Below are 25,782 nucleotides of genomic sequence, written 5' to 3' on the forward strand. Positions count from 1 at the left end.
AACATGTCGTGACCATGGCATGTGCTCTGCAGCTGGTTCACACACATGCTCTGTGACAGTCTGGATGCCTCCCCTCAGTGGCGAGACACACAGTAACTGCCGCAGAGCAGCAGTAGCCTGGCTCCGCAGCACACGTGAAATCAAACTGTGTCCATTTCTGCTTTATTTTATATAGTGTTTGTTGTACTTAGACAATGTATAAAACTTGATCAAATAAAGGTCTTTCAAAACTGTATGTATGTTTGTGCAGGAGAGACTTCTTTTCCTTGAGATATTAATTCTGAGGAAGTACGTAATTTATTCTTACTCCTAACTAGTATTGCAGAAAAACCACCACCAACAAAAACTAACAGAAACAAAACCCCAACCTACAGAGAAAGATATTCTGACCTGTTTGGGGGAAATTTTTCAGTTTATTATCCACACTTCCATTTTAACCCCAACTCTTATTCTTCCCCTAAATATGTTTCGGTAGCTCCATTGTAGTGGATTTGGTTTAGGAAGAGGATGGAGATCCTCGGATGCAGTGGCTTTTAACCATTCTAGACTTGCAGATAACTGCAGTGAGTTTAAGCCTGCTGCCATTTTCTTAGTTCCCTTTCACAAAACCACTGTTCTGTAGTGAGAAGAAAACGCAGAATGTGCACACTGTAATCCTGCATTCTTTTAGCAAGTGTGTGGGGTCTGTAAGGGGGGGTGTGACTGTTCTTCAGAGGCTTGTGCTTGTCATCAAACTTGCCACAAACGAAATGAATCCTGTAATGCAGAGACTGTCTTCCTGTTCCTAAAGAAAAGGTGACAAATTTATGCAAAAAGCTTTCTTTAAAATCCAAAACAAACAAGCCATGAACAAGGTCTCAAAGCCAGAACTAAGTTGAGGCATGCTAAAATTTGCCATTCACTGTTCTCCTACCTTCCCCTATCCGCCTATCAGAGATTGCAGAGATGTGACTGTGCAACTCTGCATAGACCATATAATTTCCCTCTACTTCTTTGAAGTTCCCTAATTTCAAGCCCCTTTATGCCACACTGATCCATGAAAATATTTTGATGTATGCTGTTTCTTTTACTACCATCAAGGTTTCTTATCTATCTCTCTGTCTCTTGTGCACTTGGACCGAGAGGGTAGAAAGCTGTGGCCAGCAGAATGAAAGCGTACCCAATCTCATGACAATAGTGCAGTTGTTGGGGAGCTGCTGGAGAACACATCTTTTTAGAGATTCAGTTGAAGATGGGCTTGATAACTAAATTGCAGAACCTTGCAGCATACTTTCAGTTTCCCATACTATATTATATATTAGGCTGTGTACACACCTTCTCTCTTCTCTGTACATTGTACATTGCCTGGGGAAACCCCAATCCTGCAATTTTTTGTGCTGCTTTTTTAATTCAAAAGCAAAACTTCTGAAAAGGAATGCTCCAGAGGGAGCAGACTTCACTAGGGCTTCTCTGCTGGGCTGTTCTTCTAACACACTCTGCAGTAAAATAAGCACTTCTGTTCATGGGGGAGTTCAGCACTGTAATCAGCTGTGGAAAAAGGAYTGATGATTTACAGACTTCTGAAGGGAAACTGAAAGCAGAGAGCCTCCAAGAGTCCAGTGACCGGGTCTCAATCTCAACATTACATCTAAAGCTACTCGGTGCAATTGGAGACTGCTTTTTTTTAACTGGGACTAAGCTGGGTCCTGCTAAAGTTTTCTGCTCGCTTGCTCTCTCTCTCTCTCTTTCTCTCTCCCCCTCTCCCCCCCCCCGGTCATCTTTCACTTATCAGTGACTGCACAGAAATGATTATGGACCTCTGCATATGACCATATAGCTTCCTCTACTGCTGCTTAGGGAGAAAATAGGTGCTTGTTAGCATCCTGTTTGTATATACAACAGTTAAGTGGACTTGGGTGGGTGGGTGGCCTAAAACCAGTTTCCCCCCCCCTCCCCCAAGGAAGATCAACAACTTCACATTCGAAAATATTTACTATAAAGCTGATGAAGTTTATATGAGGTGCAAATTAATTGCCTAATTTTGGAAACTGTTTTCCAGCTATGCAAATGATATAGGAATATCTCTGAGAGGGCTGTGACTGTCAGGACTAGAATAGTAATTCTGTGGGGAGACTGCTCAGTTCTTTGCTCTGCCACAGACATCCAGCATGGTCTTGATCAAATCCATTTGTCTATTCAGACTTCAGTTCTTGGTCCTTGTGATGTGACATCCTATTTCACGTGGGGTTTGTAGGAGCGTAAAACCATGGTTGTAGGTTCTGGTACTACAAAGTCTGTAATAGTGTTTCAAGCATACACAATCTGTTAGCATTTTGTGTTATAATTGTATTATATAATATTTGTATTATTATTGTAAGTGAATCCCAGTATCCCACCATGCATTCCAAACTGGAAATATTTGCTCCATTAAGGGAACTGGCTTGATCTTAGTATCCCTGCACGTTGCTGTCTTGCTTGTTGCTGTCTAGTTACTTGTAAGTTAGAGATGATTAGAAAGCCATAGTATTTGCCCTGGGAGGAGGATGTCGGTGTTCCCTCACTGCTGTTAGATTATTTATAATCCAATAGCTGAACAGATGCAAGTGAACTTAGCTCTGGTTAACCTAATGCTTGCTGCAGGCAAGTTGTTTTGGGGTAAAAAATTTTAATTTGGTATTTTTGTTCTTCATTTGGCACTTTGTGCGATTAATTTATGATAACTTAGTACAGTAGGAGTGAGCAGTAAGAATGAGCTATTTCTGATAGCATTTTACTCTGAGATGTTATTGTTTGTCACCAAAGGATGACTGATAGTTTTCGTGATTCTTTGTTATTAAAGATGTAAATGGCTTTAATGTAGTGATATATGTGCAGTAGGCTAATAAGTGCAACTTGTAATTATAATACATAAATGCTAGAGATGAATTTGCTTTTTAACAGTGTTTGTCAAATACTGTATGCTCTTAAAGGTCTTTATCAAGCAATAGGATAGTGTTTATGCATGTAATAACAAATATAGTAAATGGACCACCTTAGGGGACTTTATGCAGGAGATGAAGGGGCGACACACCTGCTTGTCTTAGAGGCTTCCTTAACAGGGGCTGCCTCTGCTTTTTTGTGTGGTGGTTAGACTTAAGATATCTATGTGTAGAACAAAATGCCAATACTACAAACGCAGACTACTGAAGTGATCTGCATAGGCAGTGAGCTATTAGTGAAGCAGGGCTTGATTGTTTGATAATGTGGTGGTTATAAATTCTTACACAAATGGCAATAATTAAGTTGCACATTTGTGGGAAATGAAATCTCCTGGACACACGAATGTAACAGTGACTCCATCAGTGGATCGCTCTGTACGTTGTTCTATTTTGAATGTGTGGTGAGAGATGTACCATGAAACAGAACCTCACTGCAAGTGAGTGCTTGGCTGCCCTTTTTTCCCTATGTATCTGTGCTGAAATGCATCTGTACTGATGCATTGCTGTTGTCCATAAGTCTTTTCATAGCTGCCGAGAGGTAAAGAAACACTTCGGGAGTCTGTAATGGCCAAGGTATCAGTATTGCACCTTCACCTCCAAAAGTGTGTTTGACTGTTTAGATAGTTATAAGAGTAGTAAAAATGTTTATCTCTTATTTAAAAAGGATCTGGTAGAGAGGGAATAAAATGAGAAGGGAATAAAATGAGAAGGGTACTGTTATGAAGTTTGTGGAATAGAGTCTGAGACTGGAATAGGCAGGATGCATGAGGGAATAAGCTAAATACTGAGGGGTGGGGAGGACAGAGAACTAGAACAGATTAGAGGAGAAGGGGGTAACCAATTAAATGCTTTTAGACAGTGTATGGTACATCCTGGAGCTTTGCACACTTCTCGAGTCTGACATCACATTTCTCCCCGCATTTTTATCAGTATTTTCTAAGAAAGTCATCATCTTCCTTACTGTTGTTCATGGAGGTTGATCTGAAGTTTCTGATTGTACTGTTGGTATCGTACCAATAACAAAATTTGTCATGCAATATCTAGATGTGTAATATCAGTTTGTTTTGCCTAAATTCTTAAATAACATGCAAACTCTACATTGAAGCAACCTCTCAGTTATATAGTGAAGCAATTCAAAACTAGTAAATTCCAGACTTGAGCTTGTCTCTGCAAGGTTAATTAAGTCCTCTTGCTGCATCTTATGATACCGTCTTTAATTACACGATCACATTAGTTTTTCTGAAGCTGCTTGCTTCATTTCGTGCCCTGGACGGACCTACTCATAGGATGAGTCAGGGTTGTGTAGTGAAGGAGACTCTTGCCCAAAGGAGTCTTCTGAATTGTTACGGAAATGGGAGGATTTGCGTTTGGGGGAGAGGGATGACAAAGGGGGACCTGGCTAGAAATGGACAGGTGATCTAAAGAATAGGTTAGTTAAATGTTCCTTTGGATTATTAGATATGATGTTAGGCAAACTACCTAACGCAGGCTTTTTACAAATGGTATCTAAGCCTATGTCTTATTTTCTGCATGATTTTTGATAGAATTACTGAGCTCTCAGATGCAAGTCTCCAGAAACTGTGCATTGAACATGTAGTGCGGCCTACTTAAATAAGTCAATAACAATAAAAAATAGATCATAGGCCTCTGAAGTTGGGTTCTCAAATCCACTTGCTACTTTGATTACTCTCTTCTTTTATATATATATATATTTTTTTTCTTCTTCCTCTGCTGGAGCAGGAAGTATGAAATATACTGTTTTGAAGTAACAGTATACTGATAGGTGCCTTCAAGTGAGCGAGGAAATGAGCCGCTCTGTCTGGAAGGAGAGCTGGAAAGTGTAGGACCAATGTAAGCATGGAAGAGATAGGCAGGTAAGAAGGGTAGGGGCAGAGAGTAGCGAGACTTTAGTAATGTGTTACAAGGAATTACTTCAGTTTCCAGACCTGGCTGGCTCTCACAGAGCTGGGTCAGACTGTTTCTGCCCACTGCTCTTCAATGCATCTGGTTCCTGGTGGCTTTTTATCTGAGGAGCAGTTTGTCTGGAGCGCTGGTTTGGTTCTGCAAGTGGTGCTCCAACCAATAAACCCGCCAAGATTTATGCTGGCCTCCGCACCCAGGGAATGTTTTATCTGCAAAAGGGATAAACTAGATCATGTTAATTGTACAGCGTGTTTAGGAAATGCATAGTATGCATCTTATGTGCTGTAAAAAGCAAGAGTTGGGGGAGAAAAAAGCATTAAGAATGTGTTTGAATCTCTTCTGTGTGCACAAGGGAAAATTAAGATTGCATAATCACTTTCTTCTTGCTTGCTTTCTTGCCTCAGAAATATTAATATTTCTCTGCGTGGGGATTTTTAACTTTGCAGCCTGTAAATCTATGGAAGTTTTGCAGATAGCACAAGTTGCTCTTACTTTTGAGGCAGGCTATATGTTTTGCTGTGCAGATAGTTTCAAGAATATAAGCAGAGCATACATGSAGAGCAGAGATAACCACTGCAGAGAGAAGATTTTTATCTTTTAAGATATATACAGAGGAATACCTAAAATATTGGCAAAAATATACCTAATATATTGCTATATAGGCTTTGGCAGCTCAGAGTACAAAAATTTCCTAATGTATTGCTAAGCCTATGAATGCCCAGGGGCCTTGGGGTCCTAATGAAGACTGGAGAAGAAAAGAATGTTTCAAAATGCAGTCACTAATACAAATAAAAATCTGCTGTGACGTATATGAGCTGTTCCTATCTGTAATGCATTTGTTGTCTTTCTAAACTCTTTGGCATTTTTTGCTGTGTCACAAAATTGAACTAAATTAAAAGCCTATTCCGTTTGCAAAAAAGGAGAATAAAAATTTAAAGCTGTTGGAGAGACAGAAAAAGAGGGATTGTGTGCCTGTTTTAGGTATTGGTGCTTGAGGGGAAAGATGTGTTCTTTTAAGTCTCTCATAAGTATCTGGAAGATACTTTTCTTTGTTTCATTTTAACTTTCCCCTGCAGGTGTGCATCTACTTTGATACTCAGATATCTAGGATATTAAATAAGGAATGAAAAGAAATATTCAGTGTTTGTTCTCAGTCTTATTCTCATGTTCCTTTAATATGACATCTCAATTTATTTGACTTTGGATATGTGAAAATTTTATCTTTTATGTCCTCTGTTTTTGGTTAGTTTGGTATTGATACAGATGCATCCTTTTATCTGTATTTGGTCCTCTACAGACATTTCAAAATGCTTATGGTATGCTTTCCTGACGGAAAACTTTAAGTATTTGTAATTATGTCTGTTGATGGAAATATTGTTTTTATAAAATCTAGAAAATAACCTGTACTTTGTTTACCTGAATAGTCTATGTGACATTAGTTACTAAGCAACTCTGAAAAGAGGCAAGGTCAGAAGGCTAAAGCAACATAATATAAAACTAAAAATATAGTGAAGTATGCCTAAAAGGTTTATTGCAGAAGCTTCTATTATCCATATTTATTTTGAGTAGCTCCTTTGTTCCACCACTGATCTCAAAAGACCTGTTTGAGGATTAAAAACTATCATTATGATTAAAAGTTTGAGAATATGGTCCCATATAGCATGCTTTAAAAAATTCCATCTTCAAGCTGAATTAAAAAGAAAAAGGTTTTGTTGTTTTCTTTAACTATGTTCTTTTTTTGTTTTATGTTATAATTTGATGTGTATGTGTATATATGTATTTTTTAACAGGCTTCTGCAGCTATCAAAGCTCAAAACAGGATATCATCTCATTGTGATGCTTGAACATCTGTAACAGACTACCGGATTTTCAAAAGAAATCAAGCATGGCCTAGTCAGCTTGACCTTTGAAGAACTTATGATGTCCTCTGGAACCAGTCTCAGCAAAAATCGGCAGGCTGTGAGCCTGCAGGGTGTTGACCCAGAAACATGTATGATAGTGTTTAGAACACACTGGGCACAGGTAATGTTAATTAGTTTTATTGTTTTGAAGTAGATTGAATTAATAGGAATTGACTTCCTTCTTTCAGGATAATGCTGAACTGCTCGGAAACAAGTGTTTATCATGCTGAATGCACTGGATGATATTGAAACATTTAAAACAATAAGGTAGTTGACCTTTGAAATTATGGTTAGGCTTTACTAATCACACTTTAAACTCCAGATTTGCATCTGAAAAGGAAGTGGTATGATATTACTTTGTATGAAAAGTGTAGATCTTACTGGCTTTCCTGCTGATTCACTGGGACTTGGGCCCTGTTGCTAACTTTTGTTCTTCCTTTCTTCGTGTTAGGTAAGACTTGCCTGTCCTTTGTAAAGTATATTAGATGTATGGATGCAAAGCTTTATGCAGTGTTGTATATTGTGGATAGATACAGATTTCAAGATATGCATTTCAGCATATTCTAAAAAATGTTCACATGTCATCAGAGTTACAGTTTCTTTTAGGCAAATTTGTTTTGCTCTGTGCACTGTAATATAAGGTCTTATTTACTCCAGTAGTATGAATAACTAATGGTTTATGTAGAACTATTGATTTCTGTGCTTCTGCTTTTGCTGTTTCTGCTATTCTGAAAAGTGAGCAGACAAATGGTGGTGTTCTTGAGACATTTCCAGTGCTAGAAGAGCCATCTGCCAAGAGCCATCTTTTTGACTTGACTGTAGTGGTGGTGCTGTATTAGTGGAGCCACTGTTCCTTTGCGTTTCTTTGGTGATCAGCCCTGACAAGAGCTAAATGCAGTGGTTGTTTTATATGGACAGCAAGCTTCACCGATTGCAGAATAGAATTTAATCCAGGGGTATATGTGCCAGGATGACAATTATTACTCAAGCCTAAGTATATTTTGAAGGTTCCAAGAGTATGTGGTCACCAGTGGCCATTTAGTTTCATATAAGATGTGGTGAGGAGCGTTGATTTCAGGGTGCTGTGACAGTGAGAAATTTGTCTCAAACATTACTGAAGCAAAGTTTTGGAAGGCTAAGGGAACCTATTTTGTTCATATTTCCGAGAACCCCAATTTTTCAGCAGTGGGACAACTGGCAAATTCAGGTGCTTATAAAAATGAATGAAAGCATTACATTTTGGCCTCAAATACATGCCAAATGTGAAACTTTAAATTTAGACTGCTTGGCTTAGGCTAAAAGCAAAAGCATGAAAGAGATTGGGCCTTTTCATGTTAATCATTCTGATTTATTTTTTTTCTTGTATGGGTAGGTCCATATTTTTAAACATGCGCTCAAATGATAGATATGTGTGTGTTTCTCTTTAGGTTCTAAAAATCTTAGAGAAGCATGATCCTTTGAAAAACACTCAGGCAAAGTATGGGGCGATTCCACCTGATGAGGCCAGCACTGTTCAGAATTATGTAGAGCACATGCTTTTCCTTTTAATTGAGGAGCAAGCAAAGGATGCCTCAATGGGGCCCATCCTGGAGTTTGTGGTTTCAGAAAGCATCATGGAAAAGCTCTTTCTTTGGAGCCTACGGCGAGAGTTCACTGATGAGACAAAAATCGAGCAGCTCAAAATGTATGAAATGTTGGTTACCCAGTCTCATCAGCCTTTGCTGCATCACAAGCCCATCTTGAAGCCTTTGATGATGATGCTGAGCTCCTGCTCAGGGACTGCCACACTAGCAGTGGAAGCGGAGTTGGTTGTCCTCCTGAACCAGCTCTGCTCTATAATAGCCAAAGATCCCTCCATTTTAGAACTGTTTTTCCACACCAGTGAGGACCAGGGAGCTGCCAATTTCCTCATTTTTTCCCTCCTGATTCCCTTTATCCATCGAGAAGGAACAGTAGGCCAGCAGGCCCGTGATGCACTGCTCTTCATAATGTCTCTGTCTGCAGAAAACAATGTTGTTGCAAACCACATAGCAGAAAACACCTACTTTTGCCCGGTAAGTTGTTGTTTTATTCAGTCTTAAATTTTAAACTGTCCCTTGTATTTTTCCTCTTCTTCTTCTGTCTTTTTTTGGTAAAGATGTATTATGTCATATTTAATTATTGCTGCTAACACCTGTTTCACAAGTTTTAATGTTGTTCGAGCCAGCCCTGCTGCAAAAATCAGTCTTGTCCTCCAGCTAGTCTTTGGCTACTTGTTTCCATACCAGTGCCCTTTGCTCCTTTGTGCCAGCACAAGTGTTTTTACAGTCACACAGCGAGTTGAATTGGAAAACTGATGGAAGTGAAAACAAAACTAGGGAAAAAACTGATATAGCTCACCCTGAGGCCCCCTGTAAAACCAAGGGGTGAAGGTAGTGAGAGATGGGAACAAGGTGTTCTTGGACTGGTGTTTCTGGTGACAGTGCTAGCTTAGGCTAGTTATGCTCGCAACACTGTAATGTCAGGCAAACAATCCAAAAAATAAGAGTGAAAATAGGGTCAGTATTATAAAAACATAGTATCCTTGCAAGATAAGGAGGAGGCTTGTTCTTTGACGCACAACTAGATATTTCTATTGCTGTCTCAGGCATGCCACCACTATGGTATGTTGCAGTCTGTTATGAAACTTGGTAGCAGAGCGTCTTGTTGTTAAATCTGAAAGCATGCTCTATCTCACCATTTAAACAAATCAATCTTACAATGTGAATAGAAWACCATTGCTATTAAACAAGTAAAGAATCTAATTTAACAAAGCAAGCTGTCCTGTTGCAGGTTAAAGCTAAAGCAGGATGGACATGACAACACCTGCCTCTGCATTTTCCTGCTTTTGTGTGCCTCATGGCAAAAGTCAATCTGGGATTTTCAGTGGATGGTTTCAAAACCAAATATCATCCCATAGAAAAGTTGCTTTTGTATGCCAGGACTGATTCTTTTATCTTCTGCATGGCCTGTGTTTTAGTTTAATAAATGCCAGAAAAAAGAAAGTGGAAAAAAGAGTTGACTAGCTGTTAAAGCAAAGAGCTTCAGAGCAGAGAACGCTAGGATGCCTACACCTTAAGCATTAGTGCAAGGCAGCTGATCCAGCCAGAGGTGTCTAACTTTACCCTCAGCTTGCTGTCCTTTGAGTGGTAGGTCAGAGGCGGGTTGGAGTCTGGAGGTGGCCTGCAAACTCCCAAACCACCCTTCTAAACCATTTCCTGTGTTCGTTGCAAATACTGCATCATACATGGCACATTTCTTGTGCTGAGAGCCTCCAGTTGACCTTGTTTAATAGAGGCTGGTAAAGAATGCTGAACTTGGTTCTTAAGTTGTCCCCGAGACATACACCATTATTAGATCCATGCTATAACTTACATGATTACATCTTCCAATTAATTAAAATTTAAAAAAGCCTTTTTCACTGAGGATAAAAGCCAGCTGTATTAACCTTCCAACAGCAAGGAGCCATGACTGACAATCATTCTAATTAGGAAAGCTTCCTGTCAAAATGTTCTAAAATCAGACTTTTCGGAACAGTGATGAGACTGGCCGAAGTCTGTAATAAAATTTTAATGCAATGCTCTAGAATTAGCTCACTAGCACAAAATCTTTTTTGAGTTTGACCATGACAAGCTCAGGGACCAGGTTTTGTTTCAATAGAAGACTTGATAGGTGTCAGTGCCTTTGCTGTGTACTGCTTAAATCAGAGAAGCTGAGGTCACGTCTATGCCTCAAAGCAGCTAGCGCAGTCCTCTGCTGGCCTGCATGGTATTTGCAAGATGGAGATGCTTGTAAAAGTAGGTAAGCATGTAGGGTTGACATGAGAAATGTTGGAACAGGTCTAAAAGGACACACTGTTCAGGGAAAAACAAAAAATACAACCAATCCTGCTCTGCCCTTCCCCCCCCTCCCCAGACATGCCCTTGTTTATTTCCTTCCCTCCTAAGATTTTTATCATGGATGGTTGTCTTTTTACTGATGAAAATTCCATAAAGCAATCTATATGCATGCATTATTTTGTATGCCTGGTTATAGAATGCGAAGAATGTGTATAAAACATTCTGTTAGTAATTTCAAGTGGTAGTCCTGTTTATACCATAACGTCTTAAAAAAAAAAAATCAAATAATGTTGTCTAAATAAATAGAGGAAATTGCTTCCAATAAACACTCTGTTTCTTTGTGCCTTAGAAACATAATTTCATGTAGAGCCATTTGTGAAGCTAGTAAAAAGGTTGCACTTCATAGCAAAAATAAGTGTTTTTTTTGTTTGTTTTTTTAACTTCACACATTTTAACAGCTACATCTATCACTTCTTTGTTCAGTAAGTCAGACAAACTAAGGAATTCCTCATTTCAAGACACTGACTAATTACAAGTTCATCGCCTCTTTTAGTGGAGAGTAGTGTGTTTTGCTCAAGGTCGGTTTCATGTGTTTAAGAACTAAGCTTGTGTATCAAGAAGAAATGTGGATAGTACACAGCTCTGAAATCAGATTGCTTTGCTTACTGAGAAGTTACATGAGTTTATGAAGAGCAATTGAATTTTAAGCAGACAATGGAAAGTCAAAAGTGTATTAATTAACAGATTGCAACACAAAAGAAACTCAAGTTCTCTGTTCAGAATTTGTTCCTTCCTAGAAATGTCTTAAGCCAGGATTTGTGATTATAACTCAGGGGTGTTGCAGGTAAGTAGTATTATAGGTCTGTTAAGATCTTTCTAACTTCTTGCTTTGAGCTGTTCTGTCTTAAAGAAAAGAAAAGAAAAAATTGTGCAAATAATGCCTTGATCAATGGCTTTAGCTTCTTAGTTTTTTAACACACTAGCTAAGCATCTTTTTTTCCTGGTTTAAAAAAAAAAAAAAGTAGGTCAGCATGCCAAAGCAGAAACTTTCCCAGTTATTTTTTTTCCACAATATTTGGCTTAATTGTGCATACCAGAAGAAATCCATCTTCAAAGTTGAATGATTTAGGAATTGAAAGCATTCAAAAAGACAGCCATTGTCCCCCTGGGTGGCTCAGCAATTGTAACTGGTTACACTTGCGTGTCATCAAGACCTGAATCCCCTTCCATGAACTTTTGGTCTTTGACCTGCATATTGTCAAGCATTTGTTTTCTAATAGATAAAACAGTTGTGTTTCATCTGGGCTGTGACCACCTAGACTGGTAGATGTCAAATAGCCATTTGCAGAAAGAAGGAGAATTCTTGCAAGAATCCATTGAATGAAAACTGAAAAGATTTCCATCAGACTGGGTCTTAATGACCAAATTAAAATAAGGATCATTTAAAAAAGCATCCTGAAGTCAAATAAAATCATGTCAGAAGGATAAGAATTGTAAGTAGTATATAGAAAGTTTTCAGCTTCAGATAACTTTAAATAAAAATTTATTCTGAAACTACTGGTACCTTAGAAATATTCAGTAATATTAAAAAAAATTTTTTTGAAATATGCTTTTTGTATTGTAACTAAAAATACAGTTTTGCATTTGCATGACACTCAAAATAAATCATTTCTAAGCCTTAGTATCACTGAAAATAATGCCTATACAGTAATTTATTTCAGGCTTTTTAGTTTCTTCCCCTCCCCCTTCCAAATAAATAAGGAAAGGGAATGTGAAATTATGAAGTTAGAATTTTCTTTTTTGGAATGGGCTCAACTGAATTCCAGTGCCTAGGAATAAAAGTCTGTTGTTTAAGTGAGGCTGAACTTTGGGATACTTCCCCCTCCATTTCTGATTTTTTGTATTTCCTAGTGAAATCCCTTCATGGAGGCATATGTAAGCAGTAACATTCAAACCACCAATGAGACAAACTTTAGAAATACAACAGTTCTTCTGGAAAGGACTGAAGCAAAGCGTACAATTATTTTACAAGCATTTAAAAAGAAATTGTAATTTCAGAAAAAGAATATATGGTGACCTGCTTTTTCCCCCCTCACTTTCTCCTCAATAGCAGCTCCTAGCAGGAGGATATTGTACTTTTAAAAAACTGATACCTTTCTGTTACGCGACTCTTTCAAAAGGAAGCAAAATTAACGATATCACTCTCTTACGCTACTGAAACGAGTAAGAGAAATGATTTGTTGTGTAGCATTGCTCATCAAGCAGATGGGCAGGACAGTTGGAAAGTTAACTTATTTCCCTTCTGTTTTGAATACAGGTGCTAGCAACAGGACTCAGTGGCCTCTACTCATCTTTACCTGCAAAGCTGGAAGAAAAAGGAGACGAGTGGCACTGTCTGCTGAAAGATGACTGGCTCTTGTCCCCCGCCCTTGTCCAGTTCATGAATTCCCTCGAGTTTTGCAATGCTGTGATACAGGTGATGGAGCATGGTTGGCCGCCCCTTTTGAAATAGTAGTTTTATATATTCTGCAAAGCCTGTGAATTATAGAATTTATTTACTTTTATGAACAGTGTGGACTTTAAGCTGCACTAATATAAATTGTTTATAAATGCTTCGTCCTGTTTGTCCTGGTTATAAGGATGAATGTTCTTGGTTTTCAGGTGACAAATGCTTCTAATGAATGCAGTATAAATGTGCAGCTTCTTGATGTTTCATCACGTAATTAGGAGCATTTTTTTTTTGTTTTCCATAGAAGAAAAAATGTTTACTGCATTTTAATATCACTGTTGATATTAAAAGTAAATTGAATGCCTTCACATGCAGGAAAAAGTAGTCTTATCTGTTTGAGCGCTGGAAAACATTCTGCCTTTATGTCATAATAGTTTACAAGGGAAAATAATCTGTTTTGCCTATTAATGAGTACTTTATGAAGAAAGCTTTCCAAGCTGAATTTAAGTATCTTCTTAGGAATATAAATTCCTTTTAGCTTGGTCTCTGTTCTTAATTATTATTTCTTGTTTTGTTTTGTTTTCTGGATTTGATCCCTTACTACTTTTTTGTCTCTAGTCTAAAACTAAAATGAGATTTTTGTATTTTTTGCATTGGTTTTCAAGGCTAGAGAACTCTACAGAACCTTTGTCCAGCATGTATTTTATTAAAACATAATAGAAATTCTACAGAAACTGTGGATTTGTATGTTACTTGAAGAAATGTGCTGAATAGGATTGAAAAGTTAGTTACTTTTACTGTTAAATAAAAGGTATGTTTAGTGAGACCTGTATGAAAAATACAGTAAAGCAGCAGATTGACTATATTGCTTTAAAGCATTGAACAAGTGAAACTAATAGTAGCTTTCATCCTTTAAATGCAATATACAAAATTTTTAATGTGCATGATTACACATGAAGAGGACACAGTATTCATTTTTTTGTGTCTAAGTGGAATCCTTCAAAAAGAGACCTGTGTTTGCAGGAGGTCATGTTTGATACCATTTTTAAGTAATRTAAAGGATGTTGTAGACAAAGGAGAGCATATAGTTTTAAAACCATTTTTCAAATAAACTCAAAATAGGTAAGCATCTATAGTTGACATGCACGATGAGTATTTTTTTGAGCGCTGCTTGATTCTGTCTTTATAGTCTTCCCTCTGCAAAGTGCGGAAGAAAGCTCAGTTACTGCAGGACATAAACAGTGATTCAGGAGTTTTTGCTCTGTGCGTGGTTTTTGTGATGTGGCTTGTTCTGGCCAAAACTTTGGCCAGAGGTTAAAAAGGGACAGGATAGCCAGGACCTCTTGCCATTTACTACTTTTTTCCTTTTTCTATGGATCACAGCATGAGGAAAGGTAACCCTTGTTCTTCTCCTTTCAAAAGTGGGGGTTACAAATTAGAGGAGATCTGGAAAGAACTGTAAGTGGGAGAACATATTTGTGACCACATGTAGGCAGTGACATTCCCGTCTCTATGTAAACAACAAATAGAATATATTAACTTAGAATGTTTCTGAATGAAATTTTCTTTTTTCTCTTACCAGATTACTTTTAAATGTGTGAATTGGTGATGTACTTTCTGTTGTGAAAGCAAAATGAATTCATCATTATAAAAGTAGATTTTTGGCTTCTAATAACAAGTAATTTTTCAAGTTCCTAATCAACCCACTGAATGAATAATGTTAGGGTTTTTGGGGTTTTTTATTGGTTTTGGGGGACAGGCATGTAAAGAGTATGCTCTTACCCCGTTGCTAGAGAGAGCTATTCTTCAACTATACGAAAACCACTATTCTGATTTTTTTCTTGTTGCAAGACCATGAGTTAATGATGGCAAATCCACCTTCAGGTGACCCTGACGAGGTTGCAGGAGCTAAAATTAGAGTCTGTAGTCCTCTTTTGATGCATGGGCACACACACTACGCTGTCCATCCGTTCATCTTTGTCAGCACATGGGAAGATTGAAAAGCCTTGTTCTCTAACGTTGGCAGTGTTACTGTAATTAAACGTAGTTTGTGTATTTATTTGAAAAAGGAAAAATCTTTTTAAAACCTGAATCAGGTTTTTAAATCAAATGCTGGTGAGAGGGACAAAGTCAGCACATCTTGTTAATATGGGGAAGGCTTTTAGTAGTGAGTATTAATATTCGGTATCTTTTCTTGTTTTAAATTGCATTGGAACTGTTCTGTTTCTTTTTTTTTTTCTTCCTCCCTTAGGTAGCCCATCCCTTGATACGTAACCAGCTCGTGAATTACATTTACAATGGATTTTTGGTGCCGGTAATGGCTCCTGCACTCCATAAGGTCAGTGGTGTATGTAAGCACTACCCAAATTAAAAACAGGCAAAAGGCATACGGATGAGCTCCATGTAAAGATACTGTTAGATGCATTGCTGGTGGTGAGTTCGATATAATTGAGTAAGTTGCTAGGCTGCCTTTCACACTGATATATCTATTCTTTTATTCCATATTTTCCATTTACTCTTTACAGATTGTTAAGCAGGATTTGGTGTTTTTGTTTAAAATATTCAAAATTCTAGAATGAAATGAAGAACTAGAACATTTTTTGTCCTAAGCTCAAATACCAGCAAAAAGCAATGACCTTTTAAACAAAATTTCATCATGATAGACATGTTTCCATGGAGATTTTTTTCAAGTGACCTTTTTCCAAAGGAAAATGTTCAATCAAGAAATATTCCACTAATTTTAGATAAGTTGGTAGTATTTTGTGTTTTCATATTATAGTTGGTGGAATTATTTTCAAAAGGTAGAGAAGAAATGAAGTTTAGTATCAATTTGCTAATATATTAAGATGCAGTTGATGCAGTTTATGTTGCTTGGGAAAAAAATCAAATTTTCTTTGCAGAACATCTCAACTGTCTATGTGGTCCTGAAAAGAAAATCTTGTTTGAGGAGAAAAAATAGGAATTGGTGGGAATAAAAATAAAGAATTTTTTTGAATCTCCGCCAAAACCAGCCAGGATAAAATTAATAAATTGCTTCAAAGGTCTGCTGATTTCATGTAAGCCTACCAAACAGAAAGCAGTGCACCTGTTTCATTTCTGAGACACTAGTGAAACATTATACCCTGCTTTCTAGCCTAGGACTTGTCTAGGCAGTGCATACAGTTCCTAGCGGTAAGTAACTACTTACTGGGAGAACAACAAGCAGCACAGAATCTCTTTCATTGATAGGGCAGACCTTGAACATTTGAGAACTTGGCGAGGTCTGAAATAAAATTTGATTGTGATCCAGTTCAAGGCTGTAATCTGTCATTGAGATAGTGCTCTATCTAAGGTATGGAAGGATGAACAATTAATATAGATTTAATTACAGTGTGAACCTGAACTGCTTTACATTCTCCATTGTAACTGGCCATGGGACAGTACAATAACTGTTTAATCTTATTTATTTTAATGGGACAAGACTGTGAAGATGGGCTGATGATGTGCTGCAGATTTACACCCCTCCTTACCTGGCAGTAGCTTTTTCTATTTCTTTATCTTGATTTAATCTCTTATCAAGACTGGGAACTGGAATCTGAAGTGAAAAAATAACCAGCTTTAGGTCAAGATTATGGCTGACAAGGGAGATGTCAGAATGTAGCTGTGGGATTCTATTCTTAGTGGGTACTGGTTTTTCTTTTGAAATACTCAAGACAAAATTTTGTTTTTCAAATACTAACATTCAGCTGAATGGCATTCCCATTGCTTATTAATTATGCTAACCATCTATTGGCTTGATTATTTTCCTGCTGATGTTACTTATATCATTTAAAATATACTGTTCTAATCAGGTTTTTTTTCATATGATGGAAATTTTGTTGAACCTCATTATTAAGCTCTGAAATGGGATGAAATAGTATTTCTTTTGAAAATAGAGGTGTTGGCTGCTAACATATGCGAGCTTCAAGCCCAGATCTTTTCTGAGCCCTTACATTCAGTTGGTTCGTTGTTCTTCCAGTAATAAACCTTCCTTGCTTAATAGCATAACTTCTTCTTTTTTCTCTTTAAAAATTAACTACTTCATATATTATAACTCCAAACACTTTTAATGGAGAAGATAGATTGCACCATCTAGTGGATCTGATAAAAGGCTCTCGCATATGTGAGACCAAAACTCCATAGCAAAAGGAAACAAGTAAGTAGAGGCACATTTGAGTTCTTCAGTCTTTCTGTGCTGTGCCCCACATTAGTTTAACAGAAAATAAATATTTTGGATTCTTGCTTTTGGAATGGATGTTTCTGGGCTAAGACAGATAATTATGCTGTAACAGCTCTTTCATGCATGAAAAACATTTCTAGTTGATGATGAGTTGATGAGTAAACTTTGAAAAACGTATCACCCATTCAAGGACTTAACTGTTGTAATTAACTTGTCTTTCCCCTTAGTAAAACAAAGAAAAATCTATGAAAGGCCAAAATGAGAGAAATCTCAGACATGCACCATGGTGTTCTTTAACACAAAAGCTGCAATTTTCTTTCATTGAACACAATACTAAATGCATCTTGATAATTATTTATTTTAACTCTTGATGAAATTGGTTTTGTATCCTAAAGTCTACTTGTGGCTGAAGATTTTATTTTTTACCCAGTCATTTATCATTTTGGGTTAGGAAGGTAGATTTGCAGAAAATTAAAAAAGCAGTGAGAGGACATGATTATTATGGGGATGTTTTTMTAACCTGCTCAGGTACATCTTATTCGTAGAGTTTAATTACTGGATTATCCAAAGGTGTGGACAGCTGCTTCTGATAACTCTTGGTAAATATTTATCTATAGCTGCTGAATCAAAACCTAGAGGGAATCTAGAAGGAAGAATGGCAGTCCAAACTTCATGTGGGATTCAAGCCCTGACATGCCACATTTAAGCTGGTACCTGTGGTTCTAGTTTGATGCCAAATTCAGAAGGGAGGTGAGCTTCTGGCTCTGCTCTTGAGTGGGTGAATATTGGGTTGGCACGCAACTTCAGATCAGTGTGCTATGCGTTCTGTTCTAGTTTTCCTTCAAGAAATAGATGTTTCAGGGCTTTGCAGTGAGATGAAGATTTGCATTTGTTATTTTTGCAAAGACAACTGTAGTCAAGAATGCAGATACATCTAGGAAAGAAATCTTCAATCTTTTGAGGTCTCAGTGTGATATAATTTGATTTTTGGGGAAAAAAAAACATAAGCAATGTAAAACATTGGACTATCAAATAACTTTTGATGAAAGTAGCTTAGCTTTTCAGAATTCCAGTATGTTGTCCTGAGCCTTGAGTTATGTATATGCATGATCTTGAAATGTCTGTAACATTTACGGGCCTATGTGGTAAGCACTGTCTTTTTACCTTTTTGTAGGTTGTATCCGTATACATAGTGTGTATATGGTTCACTGTGCGAATGAAACAAGTACAAGAGTGTTGAGGATAGAGGTGTGTTCCTGTGAATAAGTTGGGGAGCAAGAGATCAAAATATTTTGCTTGGTGTCATTTTATGGCTTTATTCAGCTCAGGAAGCTGGTATGTGGTTGAAAAAAATTAACCAGTTTAAGTTTTTTCCAGTTAAGGAACTTTCAAATTAATTGAACTTGGCTAGCTAGCTTGAAATGACCTGTTTTTTTACAGGGAATGCTGTATGAAGATTGTTTAGGTAACTGATTAACTGTGGTGTGCTTTAAAAATACAGATGTTCTTTAAGTTTAAGACTTCTTAACTTCATTTTTCAAAGATAAATATCCTAAATATAGCATGTTCCTGTAGCCTGATTTATACCCAGTCTGTACTTGCCTCTTGTCACGTTGTGGGCTATCCCACCTATCCACCTAATGAAAAGGTGACAAAAATTTTCATATCAGATGTTGCACGTTGCTGAATGGGTCAGCAGAGCCCGGATTTGTATTATGTTGCTAGGGACATGCATTAAAGGCTTCAGTGAATAGTTCTTTCTAGTCCTTTGTTTGGATGGTATTGCACTTTTTACAAGAGGGTTACCTCCCTTGACTTCTGACATCTGAGTTTCTTGAGAAATTGAAACAGGTAATTCACTGACATAGTTCAGCAGGGTTTGCCCGGGTGTGCTTTATGCAAGTTAACAACATCCATGTATCTGTGTAGACTCAGTTAAAACCAGAAAAAGTCAAATATTTTGTCCCATTAAAATAGCCAAAGAAAAGGTTAATTTGGTTTTCTTTTTGTTGTAAAATCCTATGATTTAGACTTTGCTTAAGCCATCTTTTCTTAAATCTCAGCCATATATACTAGAAACAATAATTTTGAGATTATCTGGCAGAATCCATTACATGTCAATTGCAACTTGAAATTATGCAATTCTGGCATGTATATTTTTCCTTAGGTTGTGGTACTTAAGGAAAAATATTTGGCAGAAGGTATAATTCTGCTTAGCAACAGAGACATTCTTGCTTCATTTTCAAAACTATCTTTTTAGAGCTCAAGCAAAAAAAAAATAGGCTCTTCTGGGGCCAAATTTTATAATGGCCCGGGTAAGCAAATGGGGCTGATTTTGTCTTCAGTTAAAATTTAGCTGAAATCCCAGGGTGAATTTGGAGTAACGCTACTGAAGTGTAAGGACCCTTTCTGGTTCTGCTAGAGGCTATGTTGCCTAGAGTCTGTCTTTATTTGATAGTAGAAAATGTTTATTTACCATATTATTCTAGACACTTAAAGCATTATTGTAGAAATCTAGTCAGTGAAATCCTCTTCAGGAGGTCTTTAATAAGCATATATTTTTGAAATCAAAACCATGTGCTAGTTAGTTAAGAGCTACATTTGAGACAACTAAGATTGGTTATATACGTCTTTTTCCTGTAAGCTCATATGATTTAATTTAAAATTGATATTCAGAGAATTTGGGTGGCAAAGATAGCTGTTCTGAACATTTTAAGCACTTATGTAATTTGTGTATTTTCAATTTATTAAAGACTGTACTAGGAAAATTTAACAAATTATATGCTAACAGCAAATTTTTAATTTCTTAACATTTACTGCTACAGTGCATAGCACCTAATTGCTAGCTATAGTATAGTTATTGCTGAGGAAGCTGGCAGATGTCATTGCTAGGCCACTCTTGATCACCTTCGAAAGGTCATGGAGATCGGGAGGGGTGCCTGAAGACTGGAAGAAAGCCAGTGTCACCCCAGTCTTCAAAAAGGGCAAGAAGGAGGACCCAGGGAGCTACAGGCCAGTCAGCCTCACCTGCATCCCTGGAAAGGTGATGSAGCAGCTCATCCTGGAGGCCATCTTCAAGCACATGGAGGACAAGAAGGTGATCAGGAGTAGTCAGCATGGCTTCACCAAGGGGAAATCATACGTAACCAACCTGATAGCCTTCTATGATGGAATGACTGGCTGGGTAGATGAGGGGAGAGCAGTGGATGTTGCCTACCTAGACTTCAGCAAGGCTTTTGACACTGTCTCCCATAACATCCTCATAGACAAGCTCAGGAAGTGTCGGCTAGATGTGTGGACAGTGAGGTGGATTGAGAACTGGCTGAATGGCAGAGCTCAGAGAGTTGTGATCAGCGGCGCAGAGTCTAGTTGGAGGCCTGWAGCTRGCGGTGTCCCCCAGGGGTCAGTCCTGGGTCCAGTCTTGTTCAACTTCTTCATCAATGACCTGGATGAAGGGACAGAGTGCACCCTCAGCAAGTTTGCCGACGATACAAAACTGGGAGGAGTGGCGGATACACCAGAGGGCTGTGCTGCCATTCAGAGAGACCTGGCCAGGCTGGAGAGGTGGGCGGAGAGGAACCTCCTGAAGTTGAAGAAAGGCAAGTGCAGGGTCCTGCACCTAAGGAGGAATAACGGCATGCACTAGGACAGGTTGGGGGTTGCCCTGCTGGAAAGCAGCTCTGCGGAGAAGGATCTGGGAGTGCTGGTGGACACCAAGTTAAGCATGAGGCAGCAATGTGCCCTTGTGGCCAAGAAGGCCAATGGTATCCTGGGGTGCATCAGGAAGAGTGTTGCCAGCAGGTGGAGGGAGGTGATTCTCCCCCTCTCCTCAGCCCTGGTGAGGCCACATCTGGAGTAGTGTGTCCAGTTCTGGGCTGCCCAGTACAAGAGAGATGTGGCACTACTGGAGCAAGTGCAGCGAAGGGCTACAAAGATGATGAGGAGACTGGAGCATCTCTCTTATGAGGAAAGGCTGAGAGAGCTGGGTCTTTTTAGTCTAGAGAAGACAGAGGGGATCTTATTAATGTGTACAAATATCTGAAGGGAGTGTGTCAAGAGGTTGGAGCCAGACTCTTTTGAGTGGTGCCCAGCGACAGGACGCGAGGCAACGGGCACCAACTGAAACACAGACACTTCCATCTGAACATGAGGAAAAACTTTTTCACTGTGAGGGTGACAGAGCACTGGAACAGGTTGCCCAGAGAGGTTGTGGAGTCTCCTTCTCTGGAGATATTCAAAACCCGCCTGGACATGATCCTGTGCAATGTGCTCTAGGTGACCCTGCTTGAGCATGGGGGTTGAACTAGATGATCTCCAGAGGTCCCTTCCAACCTCAGCCATTCTGTGATTCTGTGATTTTTCAACAATTGAAACAACTTTAATTGTTACAACTATGGATAATAAAAATAGAAGTGGTAAAATGCTTGTCTGATAAATGTAATGGATATAGATTTTTCTTTCATTTTTAACCCTACAACTTTGTCATAAGATAAGAGACGCTCCAGTCTTATCAATTCCTGAGTAGTTTTAATAGAAAGGAACTAAATCAAGGGATGCYGCTGATGGGTTTTTATATTTGCTTTTGTGGCAGTGATGGATTTTAATATTGCTGAAACACCTTTATGAAAAATGTATCTTGAAATTTGCTGTTCAGTGAAAGACTTTTTTTTAGAAAACTCCTATGTCATAATTTTATTCATCTCCCTATGTTATGATGCTTTTCTTGATACTTGAATTATCAGAAGTGAAGAATTTTCAGATTAAGTATGGTATTTGTGGACGTGTGAAAGTTTTGGGTTGTTTCTTATTATCCTTTCAAAAATGTTACATAGATTCAATTCTGAGGGCTAGCTGAAAGCTTACTTGGGTAAATTATACTGAAGTCAATGTTTCAGTTAAATAAAGCTTTTTTTGTAAGCTGCCTCAGAATTTGACTATAGTGGACATTGTGTACCTGGGTATTAAATGTTTTGTTCTCTGGGAACATTTATTCTTTTGGTTTTTTTCACCTAAGTACCGATTTGGATGTATTACAAAGGATTTCCATACTTTCTCCAAATCTGTCTCACAAGACATTAGTTTAAAGAGGGACGACCAGCAGATAGCCTGAATGAAGCTTAATGCCTTGTTTTGATACATGGTAGAAATGGTAGAAAACAGAAGTTCTCAAATAAAAACTGCACAAATTGAATAAGTCTAACTTTCAACACTCCCTGTATCTTATATAAAGTGATCTGTAGAACAGGTTTACACAGGTTTTTGCCAAGGGTTTTTGGCAAGGCTGGCTTTTGCCTAGTGTGGCTGATTTTTCCAAGGTCCTTTTCTAGTTAATGGCAAAACAGTGGATTTTTCTGAAGCAGGTGCATGTACCGCATTGAGGAAAATGAAAATTAGTCTCATGGAGCTAAAATTAGCCTTTTCTAATACTTATCTTGGTGTCTCAAGTCTTTAGAAGCTACACTTGCTGTCAGAAATAATAAAAAAGGAGAAACAAACCAAGGATGCAAGATAAGAAAATATGGTACCAGGGTAAAAAACACAAATGTCCACTTGCCAGGTTAATGGATCTTTTTCCTGGACTGTACATGTGGCTTTTGCTTCAGATGCAGAAGTGTTTGGTTTGTTCTTGTTAGAAAGTAGAGGGGTCGCCCCGTGCTGGTTCTTACATGCAGGTTGTGCGCAGTGGCACACTGGAAGAACACAGGAACTTTTACAACACGGTAGCATTAAAACTGCTTGGCATGGCATTAACTTACCTGCTTTGAGCATTGTACAGCAAGCTGCTATATAGATCCTTATTTGTGAGTAAGGCAGTGCTTGAAAAATGAAAAAAGATTCTCAGGAACCCATTTTAAATCCTGAGAGAACTTACAATTTCTTAGCTGCTTTCTCAGAAAATGGCTAAGCAGATTCAGCTGTATCTTTCCCAAGATGAACTAAAATTTAGGCATGATATGGCATCCTGTACAGAAAACCTCAGTTTAAGCAGTTAAGATTTAACCAGGTTATAAGTAACTGTTTTGTGAAATATTTGGACTTCCGATCATTAGTTGGTGCTATTAGCTCTAGTGAAGCATTGGCTACAGTAAATGTGATTTTATCTAATCCCCAAGCTGCTAGGAGCACTGAAGAGGATCTCAGTATTGAACATTTCTTTTCTAAAGTAGTCTCTAGCTGGCTTCCTCTAGAGTGCTCTGCCGTGGTGTTTTGTTCATGATGCTCACCCTGAAAAGCATATGGGTTTCCCTCAGTGATATAAATGTGGAATGAGTTGCCCAAAGAGCATTGATTTCATAAAAAGGTCACTGCCCTTGTGAATCTGCTGACTTTTCTTTCATTTACAGTTTCAGTATTTTATACATATACATAAGTCAATTCCTCTGCTGTCACTGAACATTTGAGAAACCCGCAGGCCAAGTGCATGCTTCATTTTCCCCATAGAGGATGAAGGAGAAGTGACACAGATGCATAAAATGTATTACTGCTGCCTGACCTTTTCTTGGCAGAGGTTTTGAACTCTCCAGTGAACTGTACACTGTCATTATCATGTCACATTATGGATTTGTGGCTTTTTGCTTTTTACAGTTTGCTACTGTAAAAACAAATAAACCCAAGAAGGCTGGTTCTCAGGGCAGCAGTCAACAGCTTTTGTCAAGAAGCCRTTCCTTGTCACTCCAGAAGTTGCCRCACCTTTTGACTGTCACAGAGAATGAATCTCGGCTCCAACCAGAAACAACTTGCTTAATTGCACACTGCTAACTCATTTCCTGAGCAAGTCTTTATGGTGGTTGAAATGTGGTGGTAGTCCAATGGAGAAATGTGTGTGCGTGCATGTTTGTAAGCATTTTATGATAATGTTTACAGTTGTGAAAGCTCTGAGCGAAGGCTACAGTCACAGTCTTAGTTCTGGCACTTCATCCCTTTGGACTCCTTTGCCTGGTAACTTGATGCTGTTTAATTGACATTTGTGGGGGAAACAAGAGGAGTGAATTCATAAACTGTATTCTGAGTTAGAGTATATGTTAATAGATGTTCTTTGAAAGGACTATATTTGCATTTCTGTTTTGAGTAGCACTGGACATGTAACTACAGATCTCGAAAATGTTTCTAGCTGTTTACTTAGTTTTACAAAGTTCACAGAGCCAATGAAAACGTGCTTTTTCCCTTTCCTTTCACTATTATGTCTTAATGTTTGATTTTGATCAAACTTAATGCGATAGGCCAAGAAGGTGAACTCACATATTTCCCATACTGGTGAAAGATTTGATTGTAACAGCTTTGCTGATGGTTTACTTCTAAAGACAAAATGTGCGAGTAGTCCACCGGTCATATTAAGGATGTTATCGCCAAGTATGAGAATGAAGCCTTGGAGAATGAATAAATGACCTTAACTTTAGAGCTGCTCTGTGTTCTCCCCATCAGTGCCCCATCTCCATGAGGTTTGCAGGCTGTATACAGCATTCCTATGTTCTGTGTAACTAGTCAGAAGCAGCTTGTGATCTTAAATGCTTTAAAGGGAATGTTTACAGCATGACATTACTGTGTACGTAGCCAACATGAAGCATAATAGAACAGGGATTTTAATATTTACAGCATGTTACGTAAATGCTGCCCTTCTGAGTATTTTCTAAATCCTCTTAGCTCTGAAGTGACAGCTTTGATTCTTTTTTTTAATAAAATCGGTCTTTCATTTATCCAGCTAAGTTTGGTAAACAAAAGATTTTTAATACTTCCTTTCATATAGGCAGATTCTTGTATTTAAGGTTTTATCTTTGTGCACTTAAACTTATTAGGTTTCTGTGTAACTATTTTTAAAAAGCTGACTTTGCAACAGCAGCATGTGGGGCAGAGGTGGCCTTTGGAATTTTCTGTGCCTTGCCAGTGCATACTGTCAATAGATAAGCTCCAAAGGACTGCATTAAGTAAAGTAGTGTGGGTTATCCAAGCRATAGCCAAATGTCACCTGCATATTTGAATTGAATTTTGATATACAAATAGTGAATAGGGAAGACTGTCTTCCGTTTGTGTGTTTGTGTATGTATGCGTATACATACTTCTAAAAACTTGAGTGAGATGAGGAATTGAGGTGCTGTGGGGAATAAAAAGGAGGAAGATAGTGGCAAAATTCTGCACAGACATGAGGCTTTTTTTAAAGATCTGAAACCCTGAGTCTGCACTGTGTTTTGATTTTGCTCTGTCATTTATTTTTAATAAGGTGGTAAATGCAGGTGTTCATGGTGTCTGAAAATGCTTCAAAGAATGGCAGGAATGTGTTGGAAAAGAGCTGATAYGGGGCAGAGAGGTGGTGGGGAGTTTCTAGCATGGTTTGACTCTTTGCATTTCAGCATATGTGAGATTTGGGGTGCTAGTCTGGGTTTTTTTGGTGGGGGAGCAGGGCAGAGAGAAACAGGTTCAAAATGCTGAAAATCACTGACCTTGTGAGTAAGTCAATGGCATGCTACTTTGTAGTTTTAAAAACAAAGATCTCAAAATATCT

At 38.2% G+C, this 25,782-nt stretch overlaps 1 protein-coding gene across 1 annotated transcript in view; it reads left to right on the top strand.

Annotated features, from left to right (window-relative positions):
• The window catches only part of FAM160A1 (family with sequence similarity 160 member A1), a 67,818-nt gene that overhangs the window by 26,375 nt on the left and 15,661 nt on the right, over positions 1-25,782 (top strand). Inside the window, exons 2-5 of the mRNA XM_026088213.1 lie at positions 6,671-6,902; positions 8,209-8,835; positions 12,956-13,114; positions 15,339-15,425. Coding sequence (XP_025943998.1) covers positions 6,798-6,902; positions 8,209-8,835; positions 12,956-13,114; positions 15,339-15,425 — 978 coding nt within the window. The 5' untranslated portion in view covers positions 6,671-6,797. The remainder of the gene's footprint in view (positions 1-6,670; positions 6,903-8,208; positions 8,836-12,955; positions 13,115-15,338; positions 15,426-25,782) is intronic.

Source organism: Apteryx rowi, unplaced genomic scaffold (genome assembly GCF_003343035.1).
Source record: "Apteryx rowi isolate R43461 unplaced genomic scaffold, aptRow1 scaffold_76, whole genome shotgun sequence".
NCBI lineage: Eukaryota > Metazoa > Chordata > Aves > Apterygiformes > Apterygidae > Apteryx > Apteryx rowi.